The sequence below is a fragment of the Narcine bancroftii genome, chromosome 7 (assembly GCF_036971445.1).
Source record: "Narcine bancroftii isolate sNarBan1 chromosome 7, sNarBan1.hap1, whole genome shotgun sequence".
NCBI classification, from domain to species: domain Eukaryota; kingdom Metazoa; phylum Chordata; class Chondrichthyes; order Torpediniformes; family Narcinidae; genus Narcine; species Narcine bancroftii.
The window spans coordinates 206,971,518-206,991,970 of record NC_091475.1 but is presented as its reverse complement, the minus strand read 5'-3'; the positions used below and the strand labels follow the sequence as shown (position 1 = coordinate 206,991,970).

General features: G+C 46.8%; 1 protein-coding gene across 7 annotated transcripts in view; it reads right to left on the bottom strand.

The window, feature by feature from the left end:
* gdpd4a (glycerophosphodiester phosphodiesterase domain containing 4a) overlaps positions 1 to 20,453 on the bottom strand; it is a 108,103-nt gene that overhangs the window by 31,995 nt on the left and 55,655 nt on the right. For 5 of the 7 annotated variants that reach the window (XR_011342353.1, XM_069892090.1, XM_069892091.1 and 2 more), the window contains 5 exons: positions 18,843 to 18,988; positions 16,360 to 16,442; positions 10,972 to 11,122; positions 5,846 to 6,067; positions 642 to 799 (listed from right to left, as the gene is read on the bottom strand). Coding sequence is in view for 6 of the 7 variants with exons in the window: in XM_069892090.1 (XP_069748191.1) it covers positions 642 to 799; positions 5,846 to 6,067; positions 10,972 to 11,122; positions 16,360 to 16,442; positions 18,843 to 18,988 (760 nt within the window). In the remaining variant the exon portion in view is untranslated. The remainder of the gene's footprint in view (positions 1 to 641; positions 800 to 5,845; positions 6,068 to 10,971; positions 11,123 to 16,359; positions 16,443 to 18,842; positions 18,989 to 20,453) is intronic. The other 2 variants (XM_069892095.1, XM_069892094.1) reach the window with 2 other exon arrangements.

Sequence of the window (20,453 nt, the reverse complement as noted above, 5' to 3'; positions counted from 1 at the left end):
GTCCGCACCGAACCAAACACCCCTTTAGTAGTTCTTGAAAAGTCCCCAGAGGTGACCATTCAGTTCAAGGAGTTAGGGATGGGCATTAAATTGCCACCTGCTCATCCCATTTTCCTGCATTCAACCTTTCCCATCCATACACCCACCACCCTCTGTGTGGAACTCTTTCCCCTCTCACCTTAAATCTGTGACCTGTTTACCCTGGAAGACAGTATGGGTGGCAGAATTAGCGTAGCTGTTAGTGCGACACTGCTACAGCACCAGCGACCGGAATTCGAATCCAGAACTGTCGGTTAGGAGTTTATAAGTTTTCTCCGTGTCTGCATTGGTTTTCCCCGGGGGCTCTGGCTTCCTCCCACCCTCCAAAACATACCGGATCTGTAGGTCAATTGGGAGCAATTGGATGGGACGGGCTCGTGGACTGAAAGCACGGTCAAAATTTTTAAAAATATATTTAATGACTATATTTACCCCATTTATGCTCCTCCTAATTTTAGAAACTGCTATAAGTCACCCCTCCTGGAAAATCAGTCCCAACCTTTACTGTCTGTCTCTATAACTCTCCTTCACTTCTGTTACAAGGTTATGATTCTCCATCACCGTTCTAAAGGTCCGTGCCAATGCAGTCTTCAATCACGTACCGGATTTCCTGATCAGAGATCTCGCTGTAGCGCACGTTGAGCTTGGTGACCTTTTCCTGCTGCAGCTCTTTGATTGACTTCTTTCCACCGTGAATGTGGATAAATCCTGGCATCTTCTGCTGGACAATCGACCTCAGGGAGTTGGGAAGCCAGAGGATCTGGGAGGGAACATTGGAAACCTTGAGTCCATTTTAATTTCCTCACATGCCACCTGAGTTCAGAGATGGCGACAGGTCCTCTCCATATCCATTTACCATCACCTCAACAAATGCATTGCCTCCTCGACCTCCAAAGCATCAACAGTGAACCAATGCCGAGTATTAAAAGGGCTGAATAGAGTGAATGTATCCAGCAATGGAAGAGTCTGGGACCAGAGGGCACAACCTCAGAAATAAAAGGACTTCCTTTTAGAATAGAGATGAGGAGAAATTTCTTCAGCCAGAAGGTTGTCCGAGTTCCAGTCCGATGCTTTGCAGCTACTGTGCCACTATGTTGGAATTATATTATTATTAATCTTTAGTTATATATGTCTTAGTAAAGTTATCTTGTGGGTCTTCTGGTTCATTGTTGGTTGAAGCTGTGTAAACAGCCATAAAAAAAAACCCAGGAGTGATTGTCCATTGAAATGTTGAAAACAATGGCATTTACTCAGAGAAACACCTGTTAACACCTGTTGAACACCTGTCTGTTCAAACAAACAGGTTTTTGTTTCAGTGATCTGTGAAGATAGATCCAGAGGCATTGGCTCGTAAATGCTTTTGGAAGAGAACATCAAACAAAATAAGCAATAATGTGATGTCACTTGATTAAAGACACTTCCAGGAGACGTCTTTAATACAGCACCAGTGGTCAACTGAAGTCCAGAAAATGCAGAGGCATACTCAGGAAAGGATCCCCTGTGGTGTTTTCCTTATCATGGGAGATACACAAAATCAATGGCAGTGAAAGAGCCACTTCTCTGTCTCTTTGTCAAAAGAGGGCAGTTCTCTTACATCCATTTTTAAATGGTCACTTCATGTAACCCTTGCCTGGGCTTGTTGAATTCAATTATTAAAATAGGTTCTGGAACCTCCATGCAAGAGAAAGGGATTTATGCAAAATTATTCATACGATAAAACATTTCTCTAAAAAAAAAATCTACAAGAGATCATGAGTTTGAGAACTTTTGAAAAGCAATTTTAAAGACTTTGAGTTTCAACTCAAAAGTTTTCATAGACTGAATTTTAAATTCTTCTCTTTAGAATTATACCTGAACTGTAATTGTTGGGAATTTCCATGCACTCACACATTTGCGCATAATCGGGTTAAGTTTAAAGTTAAGTAAGATCTTATATTATTAATAAAAATTATTGTTTTGTAGATACCATTATCTTAGTGAATTTCTATTGCTGCTGGTCTAGGTTGTAACCACCGTACAATGATGCATCCAGACAGGCCATTCTCAGATGTGCTCCTGTAAAATGTTGCCAAGATGGGGTCCACTCCTATTTCCAATGGTCTAAGGGGAATACTGAGCAGGGCACAGATAGGGTGGGTAGTCAAAGCCTCGTTCCAAGGGCAAGTGAGTCTAGAACTAGAGGGCTCAGGAATAAGTTAGAGATCTGAGGAGTAGGTTTCTCAAACACAGGGCAGTGGTTTCCTGGAGCTAGCTGCCTGAAGGGGTGGTGGAGACGGACACCATTATAAAATCAAAAAGGTACAGCAAAATGCCCGTTATCCGGAATTCAAGTAACTGTCAACCCCAATCAACCAGTAAAAATAAAACAAATAAATAAATGAAAATTAACATTTATAAGAATAAATAAAAAATTATATTGTAAACGTTCTGCGAAACAACATACGACCCGTTGGTGAAGATGGGAACAAACATTCAGCCAGCAGAATGCCCCTCGCCATGTCCCGCCCACAGCAGCTGCTTGAATAAAGCTTGACTTAAAGTTGCATTTGAATAAAATGGCGGCGCCCAGGATGAAGAGCCAGCCGATGCCGCTCGCCGCTGGGGCGCCTCTCCCACAGGGTCTCCTTATCCCTGCCTAGCAAGAGTCTTTATTAGTATTAAATATATTTGTCAGGCTTTACCTGTAAACTTGGTGGAGGTGGAGATAATTAAGACCGTCATGTAGTGGTTAGCGCAATGCTGTTATTGTACCAGAAACAGTGTTCAAATTTAAATTTAGTAAGTTACGGGAATTACCTGCTGAAAGTGAACTTTACACAATTAAAGACTACAATACTAGGTTTTTTTCCAAATTCCTCTACATTTTGCACTGTCTTTTGTATTTAAACTGTTTATTCTTAATGCTGGTGTATCGGTTAGGCATTGTGTCTCAGGCAACTGGAAAATTTGCATATATGGCATCTACCAATCCCCGTAGGTGCTGGATACTGGGGACGTTCGTATACCTTGGACAAGTAATTGATGAGAAAGGCATAGAAGGACAATGTAGCATTGATAGGGTTAGTCCTCAGCAAGGATGAGATGGAAAGGATATTTCTGTGCTCGGTGATTCTATGATCCCACTTTCTCTTAAAATGTTTTAAATGGTTAAGTTTTATTTACAGTCGGAGCTGATTCTGGCCATGGAAATCCATGCCACCCAATTACACCCAAATTGCAGAAGGAAACCGGAACACCCAGAGGAAACCCATGCAGACACGGGGAGAATGCATAAACTCCTTACAGACAGCGGTGGATTTGAACCCGGGTCACTGGCGCTGTAATGGCGTCACACTTACCACTGCACTAACCATACCGCCCTGTGTAAAGATTCATTTAGATATTTCTCATGGCAACAGGCCATTTTTGACGCACAAGCCCATGGGGCCCAATCTTTCTTCTTTGGCTTGGCTTCGCGGACGAAGATTTATGGAGGGGGTAAAAAAGTCCATGTCAGCTGCAGGCTCGTTTGTGGCTGACAAGTCCGATGCGGGACAGGCAGACACGATTGCAGCGGTTGCAAGGGAAAATTGGTTGGTTGGGGTTGGGTGTTGGGTTTTTCCTCCTTTGCCTTTTGTTCGTGAGGTGGGCTCTGCGGTCTTCTTCAAAGGAGGTTGCTGCCCGCCAAACTGTGAGGCGCCAAGATGCACGGTTTGAGGCGTTATCAGCCCACTGGCGGTGGTCAATGTGGCAGGCACCAAGAGATTTCTTTAGGCTATTGGGGCCCAATAGCACCCAATTAACCTACAACCCCGGGTACGTTTTGAATGGTGGGAGGAAACCAGAGCCCCCGGAGAAATCCCCCACAGACACGGGGAGAACGTACAAACTCCTTACAGACAGCACGGGATCTGAACATCGGTCCCAATCGCTGGCGCTGTAACAAGGTCGCGCTAACCGCTACGCTGAGCATGCCACCCCCATTCTTGTGTAAAGTTTCTTGTGCAATGTGGGAGTTGGAGATAGTAGGCAGCTTAGGTTCCTAGGGGTAAACAGCTTCAGCACCATAGATATGTTTGGGGAGATAAATTGAGAAAGGTTTGTTCGTGTAGGTCACTTACAAACATTTTGAAACAGATCTTATTTGAAATACTGGAGCTCTGCTCCATGTTAGACGCATTAGCTCCAGAGCTTTTGCAAGAGCTTTTGAAGAGTGCTCAAGAGACTTCACTAATGGATTGTTGTTTCCAAAAGGCAACAGATGAAAGAGCTTGTTGGAGCCGTCTTCTGTCTGGAAGGGTACTTGCTGTTCTAAGAGGGTCATGTGGCTTTGCAAGCAGAGACAGACAGACAGAGACAGAGACATCACTCTAACAGTTTTACAGCCAGCAGTAAGCAACTGGGAGTGGAACAGGACAAGCTGGCAAGCTTTGGAAAGCCCATTTTGGAAGACAGCCTGGTCAAAGCCCTTGTGGTTCATGCAAGAGGAGAGGACTGGCTGTCTAATGTTTCATTTGGAATAAGCGAAACAAAAAGTTTCTAGGTGAGGACCTGAAAGAAAGAGATTATCTAGAGAACCCTGAAGGGGCAAGTTTCATCAGCAAGACACTGGAGTGGCTGATTAAAAACGAATCAGTTGTGGATGTCCTGGGACAACAAATCTCTCTCTGAAAACCAACAAGAACCTTCCTGAGTGGTAACCATTTACCTTTCAAGCACCAAAGCCTGGTGAACTTTATAAATGTTAAATTCTGTGCACAGTATAAGAATTGCCTGCAACCAGTGAACATGAAGAAATGAGAAGTGAGATTGGACTGTGACTCAAAGAACTTTTCTGAACTTACACACACATTACATACACGTGCGCTTAGAATTAGAAGGGGGTTAAGTTAGGTTAAGTAAGTCAATAGCAATAAGTTAAAGTTTGTTTCTATTTTCATGCTTAAAGATAATTAAAAGCAACTTTAGTTTAAGTAACCATTTGTCTTGGTGAATATCTATTGCTGCTGGGTTTTGGGGACCTCTGGGGTCATAACAAGGAGCACCATCATAAACACCCTGCCAGGTTGCATCATTGCATGGGACAGGAACTGCTCTGCCCAGGACCTCAAGAAACTGCAGAGAGTTATTAACGATTAACGCAGCTTAGGCCATCACCCCCCCCCCCCCCCATCAATTGTCTTTAACTCCTGCTGCCTTGGAGAAACAGCCAACATATTAAAAATTCCATCTCGCCCCAACCACACTTTCTTCATCCCTTCACCCTACACCCCCCTTTCCCCAACAAATCGGGAAAAAGATTCACACGTGTGATCAGATTCAAGGGCTGTTTTGTTCCTGCTGTTATCAGACTCCTGAATGAACCTCACAAGAGTAAAGTTATTCAACCTTTGCTCAGGACAACTGATATTCCTCTGTATCTTATTTGAATCTTTTTTTTACTTCAACATTAGCAAGGTAACAAGCCCCTCCCATCCACTAGCCCACACTGCCTCGTTAAACCCAGGTTACCGATTAACCTACTGACACCCCTGCCCCCCACATACACCCTTGGAATGTGGGAGGAAACCGGAGCACCTGGAGGAAACCCACAGGGAGAACGTACAAACTCCTTACAGACAGCGCCAGATTCGAACTGGGGTCACTGACACCATAACAGTGATGTGCTAACAGGGCCTGCCCCGTGTCGGAGATCCCCATTGGACCACTCAAAGAACAACCTCCTGGAACACATGGCAATGAACATGCACTGGAGAGGCATTGATGCAGTGGCCAAGGTTTGGGCTGTACCTCAGTAGGCGAGAGGCGGTGGGTGATGGTAACTTACCAGACTCTGGTTGATCCCGGAATCCTGGATGGCAGTGACCGTCTGGTGGATGAAGCTGTTCCGGTAGGGGTGATTCTTGGGTGGGCGGTACAGGTCAAAGATCACCAGCTTGCTGTGGGCGGTTGCCAGGGTCAGCAGGTCACTGAGCTTGCAAACTGTCTGCCTGCTGGCCTTCCCCTTCTCCTCCGGTGACAGCAAGTGCTTAGTTCCAAATGGGTTGTCCTGTTTGAGAGAGCAGGTGAGAACCTGAAGTGGGACGGATTGGTCACTGAGCATCTCCGAGGAGCTGTCCTGGGGCCTCCGTGCCGGTGCAATCATGAAGAAGGCTCGCCAGCGGCTCGACTTGGGGAGGAGTTTGAGGAGATTTGGTACGTCACCAAAGACTCTTGCAAATTTACACAGGTGTACGGTGGAGAGCATTCTGTCTGGTTGCATCACCATCTGGGTATAGGGGCACCAATGCACAGGGCAGAGAAAGGGTCGGTAGCAGAATATTGAGCACAGTCACACTGAACACTGGTGCACCAAAGGGCTGTGTGCTCAGCCCACTCCCGTTCATGCTACTGACCCACGACTGCACTGCCAAATCCAGCTCCCACAGGGTCATCATGTTTGCAGGTGGCACAACAGTCGTCGGCCACATCAGCAACAACGATGAGTCGTGCTACAGAGAAGAGATGGAAAAATCTTGTGAAATGGTGGGAGAGTAACAAGAAGTTCTACAGGTGGACCGCGGAGAGCCTTCTAACCGGTTGCATCACTGTCTGCTGCGGAGGGGCCAATCCACAGGATAGGAAAAGGCTACAGAGGGTTGTGAGCTCAGCTAGCGCCATCACGGGCTTCAATCTTCACTGCCTTAAGGACATCTACAAGAGGCGGTGTCTCAAGAAAGCAGCCTCTATCCTCAAGGGGCCTCACCAGCCAGGTCTTGCCCTCTTCACTCTGCTATCATCAGAAAGGAGGTACAGGATCCCTGAAGACGAACACCCAGGGGCACAAGGACAGTTTCTTCCCCTCCGCCATCAGATTCCTGAACGGACAATGAATCACAGAAACGACCTCACTCTTTCTTTATTTATTTTTTTGTAATTTAGAGATATTCTTGCTGATGCAAAACAACAAATTTTGTGACGTTTATGACAATAAATTCTGATTCTCAACCGTTAACAGATGATTCAGATTATGACTCTACATATCGATAACCTCATCATTGCTGACAGATTCTCCAAACATTACCCCATGGTTGAGTTATTACCTTCAAAGCATTTGCCTTTTCTTGACCCTTCCTGCGTTCCTTGGATGTACAAATTTCCCTTGCTCAGGATCACAGAGTTCTACACCTTGGACTTCTGGACTTTTAATCTTAAGAGCCAAGTTTAAATCTCATCATGAAAGCTGGGCAGCCTGATGGAGTTTTACAGCACAGAAGGGGGGATCCGATAGAGGTCTAGAAAATGATGAGGGGAATAGATAGAGTAGATGTGAATAGGCTCTTCCCCTTGAGGGTAGAGGAGGTTGGAACGAGGGGTCATAAGTTAAGGGTTCGGCGGCAAAAGTTTAGAAGTAACATGAGAGGAAACTTCTTCACTCAGAGAGCGGTGGCTGAGTGGAATGACCTTCCGGAAGAGGTGGTTGCAACAGGGTCAATTCTGTCATTTAAGAGAAGGTTGTTGAGTGCATGGATATGAGGGGATTGGAGGGTTATGGACAGGTAGGTGGGATTAGAGGAGTTTCACTTAAATCACTGAGGACTAGAAGAGCTGAGATGGCCTGTTTCCGTTCCGTAATTGTTATATGGTTGTATAGAAGTAGACCATTCTGCCCATCTTGTCCATGTTAACCAATTTAGTTCCATTTACCTGCATTTGCCCCATAAAGTAAACCTTCCCTATTCATGCACCTGTCTAAATGTCTTTCACACATTGCATCACCAGGCACCTCTTATAGTACAAAAGAGAAAGAAAAGAGAGTCCCTTCAGTGCCACTGAGTGTCCGTGGATCTGCCTCCAGCAGCCATAAAGACGTCAGAGACCCGAGCTCCAGATCCGAACCTCCGATACCATCAGGAAGCCTTCAGCACCCGAGGCCCATCGGGAGCCCTTCTTGCCCTCAACACCTCCCGAATCCTGGTTCCTACGAGCCAGTCTCCCACAGCCCGCAGCCCGGAACAACCCCCCCACCCCACCCCTGACTGCAAACCTTTGTGGATCCCTCAGCCGCTGAGAACCTCGCTGGTCCACCACTGTGGTCGCCGTACTGTAGAGACATCTCCTCTCCTTCTTCTTAACTGGGGGGGGGGGGGGGGGGGGGTATTCTTCCCGTTTCTGGTGCCCTGCGCCTGTCCACTGCTCCCTGGATTCTCACGGCTGCAGCCGAGCATAGGCACCACCGTCTGACCTCTGACCTGATGCTCTGCAGCTACCATGACACACTACAATGCAGCCGCCCAGGACACTCTCTCTTGTGCTCCTCCTCAACCTCCTTTGGAAGGCAACTTGAACAGAATGGACTCATTGGGCTGAAGGGCCTGTTTCTGTCCTGTAAAGACAGTAATCTCCCCACTTTTCCAACCGCTCCATTCTAGTGCTCACCAGCATGCTGGGGACCAACCAGCACATCCCTTCTGAGTTGTGAGAGGTATTCAGAGCCCTCAGGGGGTCACAGAAAGAACGTGCAACCTCCACATGGACAGTGCTGGATATCAGAACTGAAGTCGGGTTACTGGAGCTGAGGCAGTAGCTGTAGTGACTGCACCACAGACCCACCCCCTTACCTAGAACTATAGAACACTACAGCACCGAGACAGGCCCTTCAGCCCATCTAGTCTGTGCTGAATATTATTCTGCTTAGTCCCACTGTCCTGCACCCAGACTATACCCTTCCCATTCGTGTACCTGTCCAAATTTTTCTTAAATATTAAAATTGAATCTGCATTTACCACTTCAGCTGGCAGCTTGTTCCGCACTCCCACTGTTCTCTGTGTGAAGAACGTCCCCCTAATGTTCCCCCTAAACTTCTCCACTTTCACCCTTAAGTCCATGTCCTCTCGTTCAGCCATTTTCAACCTTTTTTTTGCCAAGGTCCCTTCGGACTCTGCTCAAAGTTTATGGACCCCCTTCCCTGTGAACCAGTCAAGTTCAGTTGGTTTCTTCCGGACTTCAGGGTTTGAGTTACAGGGAAAGATTTAACAGGTTAGGACTTTATTCTTTGGAACATAGAAGAATGAAGAGAGATTTGATAGAGGCTTACAAAAGTTTGAAAGGTATAGACAGGGTAAATGCAAGTTGGCTCTTTTACTTAGATTAGGGGAGATAAATACCAGAGGACATGGCTTTAGGGTGGAAGGAAAAGATTTAGGGGGAACATTAGGGAGAACTTCAGTGTGGAACGAGCTGCTATCTGTCATGGTAAGTGCAGGCTCATTCTGATGTTTTAAGAATAAATTGGATAGATACATGGATGGGAGGGTTATGGAATGGGTGCAGATCAATGGGACAAGCAGAATGATGTTTCAGCACAGACTAGAAGGGCCGAATGGCCTGTTTTCTGCGCTGTAGTGTTCTATGCTTCATCCGACCACATAAAAAATATAAAAAGCATTTGATGATTTAAGTCCATCCCCCCGTCCCCCGAAATATACTGTACCCCCCCCCCCCCCACCCGGGGTGCCGTGTGGCCCGTGAGGAATGACGGCACTAGTTCTTATCTCACCCAACCTCAGTGGAAAAAGCCTGCTTGCATTTACTCTATTCATAATTTTGTGTATCTCCATCAAATCTCAACTCAGTCTCTGACGTAAAGTCTGAACCCATTGCGCCCTTCCCTGTAACCCAGTTTGTAACTCACCCTGTAACCTAAGTGTTAACCCCTGTGTCTCAAGTGGCTGTGGAAGGAATTTCTATAAAAGGGCAAATAACAATCTAGGGAGGACCTGAGCATCTGTAGGAGAAAAAGAATGGCCGACATTTCATGTCCGAGCCCTACATCAAGATTGTAGGCGTATGGGCTCAAATCTGTTGGAATATTAAATTCAAAAGACATTCCAAGTGTGAAAATAAAACAGGGGTGCTGCTGGAGTTACTGTAACGGCAGCGTTGCCAGTGGTGTGGACCCAGATAGAGCAGGGAGCAAAGACACAGCATTCCCCCACAAGGTTCTAAGGCCCAGTTCGACTACTGTTGGCTCTGTGCAGGCTTCAAATGGCATTAAAATCCTGTGACCGCGGGGTCTGGGCCCAAGATGGTGGCGCCTGCACTTGGCAGCGGCCACAAGGGGTTGCAGACTTCGGCAAAGCAGAGGACTGGTGCAGGGCCCCACAAAACAGGGAGAGCACCTGCCTGAGAAGGAGAGACAGAGGAGACGACCCAGTGGGACGGTGACCTCATCAGCGGGCCAGTGAGGCGCCCTGCAGCTGAAGAACCCGCAGGGAGTGGGCCATTGGTGTGGAACCCTCAAAGGGCTCACAGCAGGGTGTGGACTGCTGGAGACTGGCTGCAGGGGTTCCAGGTATAGGGGCAGAGATGAGAGAGATGGTACCGAGGGCAGGAGGGGCTTCGGGTTCTGAATCTTCCTGATCATATCAGAGGTTTGGACCTTGAGCTCGGGTTGACGATAAATTGAAGAAGGGTTGAAGAGGTGTCCGAGCAGCTGCGGAAACACTGGTGGTGAATCCGTGGACCCTCAGTGTCTCTGAAGGGGCTCCCTTTTGTTTCTTTCTGTTACTGTAAGGGTAGGCTGGGCAATTTTTGCTCATGGTGAATCTTTGTCTGCCTTACTCCAGACTAAATGCAATTTCATGCAATAATACATCTGTTTTATCACATGACACAATAAAAAAGCTTGAATTTTGAACCTGATGAGAAAAGGACAGAAAATTTTGGAAAAGCTCATCATGCCAGGGAGATCCAATTCTGACAAGGAGCTTCTCTCTCCTCAGAGAGAGATTAACATCAACTTCTCTATTATTTCCAGTATTTTCTTTTATTTTATTGCAACAGAGCAAAATTGTTACTTTCATTGCCGTTCTGGGGGGTGGGGGGGAAACACTTCTTTGATAACCGTAACAAATGACTCAAAGCCCTCATGTGCACTTTGACCTCTCACCCTTGACTCCACAATAGGCCTACCTTAAGGAACCATTTACCAGCATTCAGTTGGGCCAGTTCATGCCACGGGAAAAAGGCGGCGTTCAAGGTCTGGTTCCCGGGAAACACCTCTTCAATGTTGGTGGTCCTCTTCAGCGTTGGGTCGTGCATAAGGAATGGAACTCCGTCCCAACTGATAAAGGGTAAGACATGTTGAACATTGGGAACTGCAGAACTGGGAAAAGGGCGCCAGGCCTTTCCAAAGCAGGCACCTCCATATACCACAATCAGCATGGAATTAATCTTTTCTTTCTTGGAGAAAGAGAATGTAGGAATCTCAGGGTTGTATTGTAGGGCACTACCAGTTACCACAGAGACAAGCTGATGAAACGATAGGCTTTAATACACAGAAGAACCTTGCTGGCCCGGATCCCAGGATAGGAATGGCGGCAAGGGAGAAGTGGCTTGACCTTATGGTCCAGGACCATGGGGGAGGAGTTATAGGGTATGAGTCATCCGTGGGAGGGCTAGCTCCATATATACAACTGACCATGATAACTATATACAATGGAGGAAACATATCACCACAGTCATGTATGCAATAAATCTGAAATGTAATTGAATGTAGAGGACTGTCCTGTTCTGCCATCTCACCTTAAACCACTGTCCTCTGGCATTTGGCATTTTCACAATTGTCAAAAGACTATCTGCCCTATGAATGCCTCTCATAATTCTAAATACTTCGATCGGGTCACCCTTGGCCTCCAATTTTGTCTAATCTCTCCCTACAGCTAATAGATTCTGATTCAGGGAATACCCCGGTGAACCTTTTCAAAACTTGCAGAGGGATCTGGACCAGATGGAAAAATAAGCTGAAAGACAGCAGATGGAATTTAATGCGGACAAGTGTGAGGTTATTACCTTTTGGAAGGAGAAACCAAGAAAAGACCTACACTGTAAATAGTAGGGCACTGAGGAGTGCAGTAGAACAGAGGGACCTGGGAATAAAGATACATTAATTCCCTGAAAGTGGCATCACAGGTAGAAAGGGTCGTCAAGAGAGCTTCTGGCCCATTGGCCTTCATAACTCAAAGCACTGAATATAGATGTTGGGGTGATATAGCAAAGTGTGGTGAACGCGGGCTCAATTTTAACATTTAAGAGGGATTTGGACAGGTCCATGGATGGGAGAGATAAGGAGGGCGATGGACTAGGTGCAGGTTAGTGGGACTAGGCAAAAAAAAATTGGTTTGGCACAGACTAGAAGGGCTGAAGGGGCCTGTTTCTGTGCTGTAATATTCTATGGTTCTAAGACATGGGTGAAAGAAGTAAACCATGAAAGTCCACAGACACCGTGGTTGAAGGAAAAATACAAAATGCTGGAGAAACTCAGCAGGCCAGTGTCCCTTATACAGCAAAGATAAAGATACAGAACAAACATATCAGGTAGTGGTGAGGCCGAAGTTGGAGTAGTGTGTAATTTTGGACATCTGACTACAGGAAAGATATCACTAATATTGAAAGAGTGCAGAGAGGATTTACTAGGATGTTGCTGGGACTTGAGGAACTGAGTTACAGGGAAAGGTTAAACTGGTTATTCCTCGGAGCTCAGAAGAATGAGGGGAGATTTGACAGAGGTAAGTGGGTAGTTAGTGTAAATGGAAGTAGTCTTTTTCCACTGAGGTAGGTGAGGTACATGGGTTAAGGGTGAAAGGGGTGAGGTTTAGGTGGAACAATAGGGGGAAGTGGTGAATATGAGCACAATTTTAAGACACGCCTCCTGAGACCAATCCTACCCATAGCCCTTTGCATGATCCCCATTTCACTCTACCTTAATAGAAGCCTATCAGTTTCACAACTTCAGACTTCTGTGATTATTGATGGTGCGTCAAAGACAAATTTGGGACAGGTACGTGGGAGGGTTATGGAAGGATATGTACTGGGTTCAGGTCAGTGGGATGAGGCAGAATAATATTTTTGCAATTTTTTAAACTTCTCTCCACATTCTCATCAACTTAACTCAAGATTTTACCATTTCCCCTGCACGGTACGCGATTCACCAGTTTAACCTACCAACCCTAAGGTCTTTGGGACGTGGGAGAAAACCGTGGCACCTGGACGAAGCCCACGCAGTCACAGGGAGCCCATGCGAACTCACGAAGACAGCACCAGGATCGAACCCAGGTCTCCGTCACTGCGAGGCAGTGGCATTGTGCCGCCCTCCCTCCCCTCTGTGTAGCAGTCAATCCCAGTGTCGAAACCTACCCTGCATTCATCTGGCACCCCTAAATACCTTCCCAGGGTTACTTGTGACCCTCTTCCATTTATGCTCCATGTCATTCTCCCAGACAAGTCATCAAAAGCATTTCGATTCTTTACTTGTAACCCAGGGAAGGACGTTGACGTTTTATAGAACATAGACCATCAAACAGTATAGCACAGGAACAGTCCCTTCTGCCCCCAATGTCTCTGCTTCATGATGTCAAATTAAAACAAACTCTCTTCAGCCTGTACATGATCCATATCCCCTCCCACACCACCACCACCCCCCACCCCAATCCCCACCACTGCCATTCCCATCCATTGCATATTCAGAAGCCTCAAACACTTCTGTTATATCTGCTTCCTCCCTTATCCAGCCATCCTGTTCCAGGTGCCTACCACACCCTTGTGTAGAAATCTTGCCCCACAGATTTACTTGGGCGACATGGTTTTACAGCACCAGTGATCAATACTAGGGTTCAAATCCCATGCTGTCTGTAAGGAGTTGTACCTTCTCCGCATGTCTGGAACAGTTTTCCCCGGGGACTCCGGTTTCCTCCCACTGATCAAAACAAACCGGGGACGGAGGTTAATTGGGTGCAAATTGGACGGCACGGACCTGTGGGCCAGTTACCGTGCTGTATGACTAAATTTAAGAATAATTACACTTTCTCCCTCTCACCTTAAACTCATGTCGTCTAACACTTGGCATTTCAACATGCGGAAGAGATTCTCCCTAAAATGCTGGAGAAACTCAGTAAGTGTGCCCCCTCTCTCTCTCTCTCTCTCTCTCTCTCAGAGAAAGCCTGTTTGACTCTCTCCTTGCAAAACCACATGACCCTCTTAGAACAACAAGTTCTCTTCTGGACAATCTGCAGCTCCAGCATGCTCTTTCATCCGTTGCCTTTTGTAAAGAACAATCCATTAGCGAAGTCTCTTGAGCCCTCTTCAAAGCTCTTGCAAATGCTCTGAGGCCCCGATATGTCTAGCATGGGACAAAGCTCCAGTATTTTAAATAAGATCTATTTTAAAGTGTTTGTATGTGACCTACTCTAACAAACCTTTCCCAATTTATCTCCCAAAAACATATCTATATACTCTGTCACAATGTTTAGAGCAATATTTGCATTGAAACACTGCACAGTGAACTTTGTGATATGTTTAAGACAATAAATTCTGATTCTGAAGAACATGTTTCAAGCTGAATCTATCAGTATCTTCATTTTTTTTTCTCCCACTGATACTGTTTGACCTGCTGAGTTCCTCCGATAAAGTGCCTCAGCCTGCCAGCATCTGCAGTGTCTCTAGTTTACCACTCCACTGCAAACCCTCTTCAAGTCAGGTCAAGATTCAGTCTATTGCCATCAACCAGACAAAACAGCGTTACTTCGGAACGCTGTGCTCACACGCTCACCCACAATACCCGGTGTGCACCAAGAGTCCTGCCGAAACCTACCCCTTACACTTACCTTCCCAACATCCAACATCTCACACTGGTCTAGACTGAACTCCATCTGCCATTGAGTGAAACGCGGAAGTCTACAGAAGCGGTGATTGTGGTCAAAACGCAGAAATGCTGGAGGAATTCGTAAGGTCCACCGGAGGTTGTTGTTGTTCATCCTTCATAGTCAAAGATGACCATGGCTTCAAAGTCAATTGGGTTTGAAGTCATGACTTGCGCTTGACTTGGCTTAAAGTGAGGGAGAGTTCCGCAGGTCGTCAGCCTCACTCTCTCGCCCCGGCCTATCTGGACCCAGTGGCAAGACATAGTCAAGACGGCTGGAGATAGGCCAGGATGCAGTGGATGGCCAGCAGTGTTCTGTACGTGCCCTCTTAGCGTTCCACGATGCATTGCTGGGAATCGCCTTTCTGCCCATTGAACCAGTCATGGTTTCTTCCGCACATTACACTGAATCCAGGCTTCACACGTGAGGCAGATGATCCCTGAATGTTGTGGGTCCATGGCAGTTCTTGCGGCATGCTCGCAAACCTCCCCACCCATTGTTGGGCATCCTCATCCACCTTTGCAGCTGTCGAGAGATGTCAACACTTCCGCCTGCTCTGCCATTAGGATGATCACCTAGTGGTGAAGTAATGACACCACCCCCTCACTTGTTTTTGCCCACTAGCTGAAGCCAACAAGTGAGAGATTTAGGAGATGAGTGAGGTCCAGTGATGCTTCCCATCCCCACTGGAGGTAAAGGTACATAAATGACATTGAGGCTGAGCCCTTCCTCATGGTGCCTTTAATGGGTTCAGCCCCCAGCTCCTACGCTTCATTTTCTCTTCTTCCACCTTCAAATCCAAAATGTTTCCAAGGTGTTCAGCCTGACAATTTTAAAGTGTTTCCCTGCATTACAACTGCAATGTTACCCAAGGATATTTACCATTTACACGTTAGAGACTTTATTCCCCGGAACGTAGAAGAGTGGGGAGGAGGTGGGGGGGGAATTCAAGTTTGAGATGGCATTGTCTTCCCCAGTTTCTCCCCTCCTTCCCCTGTCCTGATGTCTCCTTCCCTCTAGCTCTGTCTCTCTCCTCCTGTTTCCCTCTGCCCCCTTCCCTCCTGCTCTGCATTGACAGAGCCAACACCTCCTCCCCTCGATCAATTCTCACCCTCTCCTGTCCACGTCCGATTTTGGTCTTTGGCCTGTCGGCCTGTGCTCCACCCCCTGCCCTTCCTTTCCTCCTCCCCCAGCCTTTATATTCAAGCTTTTTACTCATAACTCAGGCCTGAAAAGCCAGTTATATATCTTTACCTTCCATGGACACTGCAAGACCAGCATTTCCATGTCCCATAAATGACATTTATAAATTTAGACATACAACACGGTAACAGGCCATTTCAGCCCACGAGTCTGTGACGCCCAATTTACACCCCATCATCCTACCATCCCCGGTACATTTCGAATGGTGGGATGAAACTGGAGCCCCACCCACCCCCCCCCCGGGGAAAACCCACGCACAACACAGGGAGAACGTACAAACTCCTTGCAGACAGTGTGGGATTCAAACCCTGGTCCCAAACGCTGGTGTTGCACTAAACGCTACATCCATCATTGCCACCCAATTCCATCTGGCATTTCTCCATCCATCCATTTCTGAAACTGATCCATACCCTGCCGTATCCCTTTACTGGGAAAAAAGACACCAGAATAGTTCCCTTACCTGATGGTGACATCAGTCTCCAAGCCATCTGCTCCTTGTTCAATAGTCTTCTCAAATGACATCAATGTATTTTCGGGAGCTAACTGTTAAACAGCGAGAATAAGCAGATCGTTTGTCACAAGATATCAATATGCAAGAAATAGAAGAATACACATCATAGGTAGGAGTCATAGGCCCTTATACTCGGGCAACAATAGCTAGAAGCACAGGGGGTTTGTTTTAGGAGAGGGAAGGAAAGTTTAGGGGAGATGTCGGAGGTCCGAGAGCTGTGGACACTGGAGATGATGCTGGAGGTTGGTCCAATTGGGGCATTCAAATGACTGGATGCATGGAAAATAGAGGACTATATGGGTGTGAGGAAAGAAAGGTTTAGTCAGGAGTGACCAACCTTTTAATTTAGACATACAGCACGGTAACGGGCCACTTCGGCCCACGAGTCGGTCGCGGGGGTGTGGGTTAAGGGGGTGGCACGGACTCGTGGGCTGAAATGGCCTGTTACCGTCCTACATTCCTAAATTAAAAGGTGGGCCATCCCTGTTGTCGAGTAGGTTTAAATAGGCCTTCACAACATCGTGGCAGAAGGGCTTGTACTGTCCTATGACCTTCTATTTTCAATGTCCCAAAACACTTTGTAGTCAAATAATTACAATCAAAAGTACTCTTAGATGTAATGGAGGGAACACAACACTCACTCCGAGTGCAGCAACATTATATTAACATGTAAGGGATAACACACAGAGAGAGGCAGAGATAAGGTGGTCACCCACACCTTTTCCCCAGGGGAGGAATAGCAAATACCAGAGGACACGTGTACAAAGTGAAGGGAGGGAAGTTTAGGGGAGATATCTTTTTTCCCCCACAGAGAGTTGTGGGTGCCTGGAATGCCCTGTCGGGAATGGTGATGGAGGCTGGAACCAAAGGGGCATTGAAGAGATTCTTAGGCACATGGATGGAAGAAAAATAGAGGATTTAGGTAGGAAGGGTTTAGTACTTTTCTCAAAGGAATATATGGATCAGCATATCAGGGAGGGCCGAAGAGCTTGTACTGCACTAGTGTTTTACCTTCTAATTTTTTTAGGTTGAGGAGTGGTTCTCAACCTTTTTCTTCCCATTCACATCCCACTTTAAGTATTCCCTATACCATAGGAGTTCTGTAAGGGTTGTTTAAGGTGGGATGTGAGTGGAAAGAAAAAGTTTGAAATCATCCCTCATGGACTCGTTCTGTGCACGGTTTCAGAACTCCAAAGGAAATGGGCCAATGACAATTTATCTCAAGCAAAATAACAATTGGGTCTAGAGCAGTGGTTCTCAACCTTCCCTTCCCACTCATATCACACCTGAAGCAATCCCTTACTGATCACAGAGCACTGATGGCATCTTGATTACTTAAAGTAGGATGTGAGTGGGTTGAGAAAGGTTGAGAACCATTGCACTAGAGGAAGCCAGTTCATCATACAAATCCCTTAACCTCAGTCTCAAAGGAAAAAGCTCCACTACCAGAGTTAATATCTGGATTATTGTATATTTTATATATACCCTCATAAAATGAGCCCATTAAATCTATTCCAGCTCACAGAGTAGCCCATTCCTCAACTCACCATCTATATAACCTACTTTGCCCATGTTCCCATCAATTCTACCATTTATCTGTCTGGCTTTTAGATTTATTATCTCTTTCCATACGGGAGCTAATTTAAGATCTATTATTGAAGTTGCTTTTAATTAGAGGTTACAGTTTGGCTGCAGCATGAGAATTTCAATACAAATGTACCTTGGGTGTTTGACAGTGGGCAGCGTCGTTAGCACATCACTATTACAGGGTTCAAATCCAGCGCAATCCAGGAGGAGTTTGCACGTTCTCTCCAAGACCTGCATGGATTTCCCCCAGGTGCTCTGGCTTCCTCCCCAAAAGGACTAATTGGTCACATGGGGGCACTTGGGAGGCACCAGCCCATGGGCCGGAATGGCTTGTTACCATGCTGTGTCTCTAAGCTAAATGGATTATCTTTCACCCCGGCCAATTAGGGACGTGGGAGGAAGCTCATGTCAAAGGCAAAGTTCCGATTTATTTCCAGACCACGTGCATAACATCACATATAACCCTGAGATTCTTTTACCTGTGGGCCAGGGAGAATGACCACTTATTGGTAGTGCCAAAAACTGTACTCAACATACAAGTAAACAAATAAAGAAATTATAAGTCAACTGACTGAAATACAGGGAGAGAGAAATCAGAAAAGTGCAAATAAGTCCCTGATTGAGTTTGATGTTGGGAAGTCTGATGGTGGAGGGGGAGCAGCTGTTCCTGAACCTGGTGGGGCGAGTCTTGTGGCAGGGTGATCTCAGGGAGAATGTGCAAACTCCATACAGACAGCTGCGGCATTGCTTAGAACTCCAGGATCACACTTCTGAGGGGAAAGGAAGAAAGAGTGTTTTTGAGCGGCTCAAACAAGGTGCGGGGAGCAATCTGAAGATTCACATACCATTGGCGCTCCTCTGTGACCAATGACAGCAGGCTTCGGGCCCAGGGCCCCTTCCTCTTTGATGCAGGGAGAATACATACCAAGCGGGACCAGATAGAGGAAGAGGAGGACACCAAAGTACAAGCCCAAGGTGATTGCTCTGGGGGCTGAAACACAATAAGAATGGAGTTGGCCGTACTGTTGACATAGCCAGCAGATTCAGAGAACGGTGGGGCTACCGGCCCCCCTTTCTCAAGATGGGTTGAATGTTGTGGAGTGTAAAGAGGATGGGGCAGGAAGAGGTGGGACAGGGTCCCCATCCAGAAAAGCACGCTGGGCCTCACTGCCAGTGCCCCCCCCCCCCACCTTCATTGAGAAGGAGAAGCAGAGGAGAGACGACCCTACAGAACGGGTGAACCAGTGAGGGGCTCAGCGGCTGAAGGCACCCACACGGGCCACTGGAGACTGGTACATGGGGACCAGGTATTGGAATGGGGATTCGAGAGGGTGCTGAGGGCAAGAAGGGCTTCCGAAGGGCCTCGGGCACTGAAGGCTTCCTGATCGTAGCGGAGATTTGGACCTGGAGCTCGGATGGCTTGAACTGGAGTCTGTGTGGCTGTAAAAGCACCAAGATACTCAGTATCTCTGAAGGGACTCTCTTCTGCTTCTCTATCTCCTATTGTTATGGGCGCCGGGCAACGCTCTCGGTGACTAGTTGCTTGCTTTATGGAAGAAGAAAGTTGAAGAAATACCATAAATATAACATTTTTAATGCATTATTACATGACAATAAATGGAACCTTTGATGCCTGGCTGCTCATATCTTGGCAAAGGGCTCAGGCCCAAAAGGTCGGTAATACACCTTTACCTCCTATGGACGCTACGAGACCTGCTGAGTTCCTCCAAGTATGCTTGTGCTTGACTCCAATCACAGTGTCTGCCAGCTTTCGAACCTTTGAGGAGGCCGAGAACAGGGCGGGAACAGGAAGGGGAGGAAAATGACAGCAATCAGGAGCACAGGATGTCCATCGCTGACAGAGTGCAACTGCTCCGCAAAATGGTCTCCCTGTGGTGATATGTAATTACACCACTGGTCACCAGGGTTCATCCCAGTGACCTTGTATACAAAGCAGTCCAGAACTACAGTCTAGCTTTCCAGGTTTGTCTTGCAGAGAGACAAGACCTCTTAGTGTACATATTAGTTTATTAAAGCTGTCTTATACTCACTCTGCTGGTGTGGTTATTGTCAGTACAATTTAATAAACTAATACCATAGCTACTAGGATGGAAGCTGCTTCTGCTCCAACGCGCATTCCCATAGCAGGTCACCGGGATGAACCCTGGTGACCTAGTGGTGTAATTACATATCACCACACCACCCCCCCCCCCCCAGTCTGACTTTGAGCAAAAAGCAATAGGTGAGGTCAATCATGGGCCCCTTCCCCACCATTCCTTTTCACCCACTGATGACAGCTGAGTTTAGAAGCGCGGTTAGGTTGGTGATCATTAAAAACCTCTTCCCAGCCATGGTCAACTCAAACTCTTCATTAATGAAGGGCATGGATAGAGCAGGCTTTTTCCACTGAGGTTAGGTGAGATAAACAGAGGACATGAATTAAGGGTGAAAGGTTT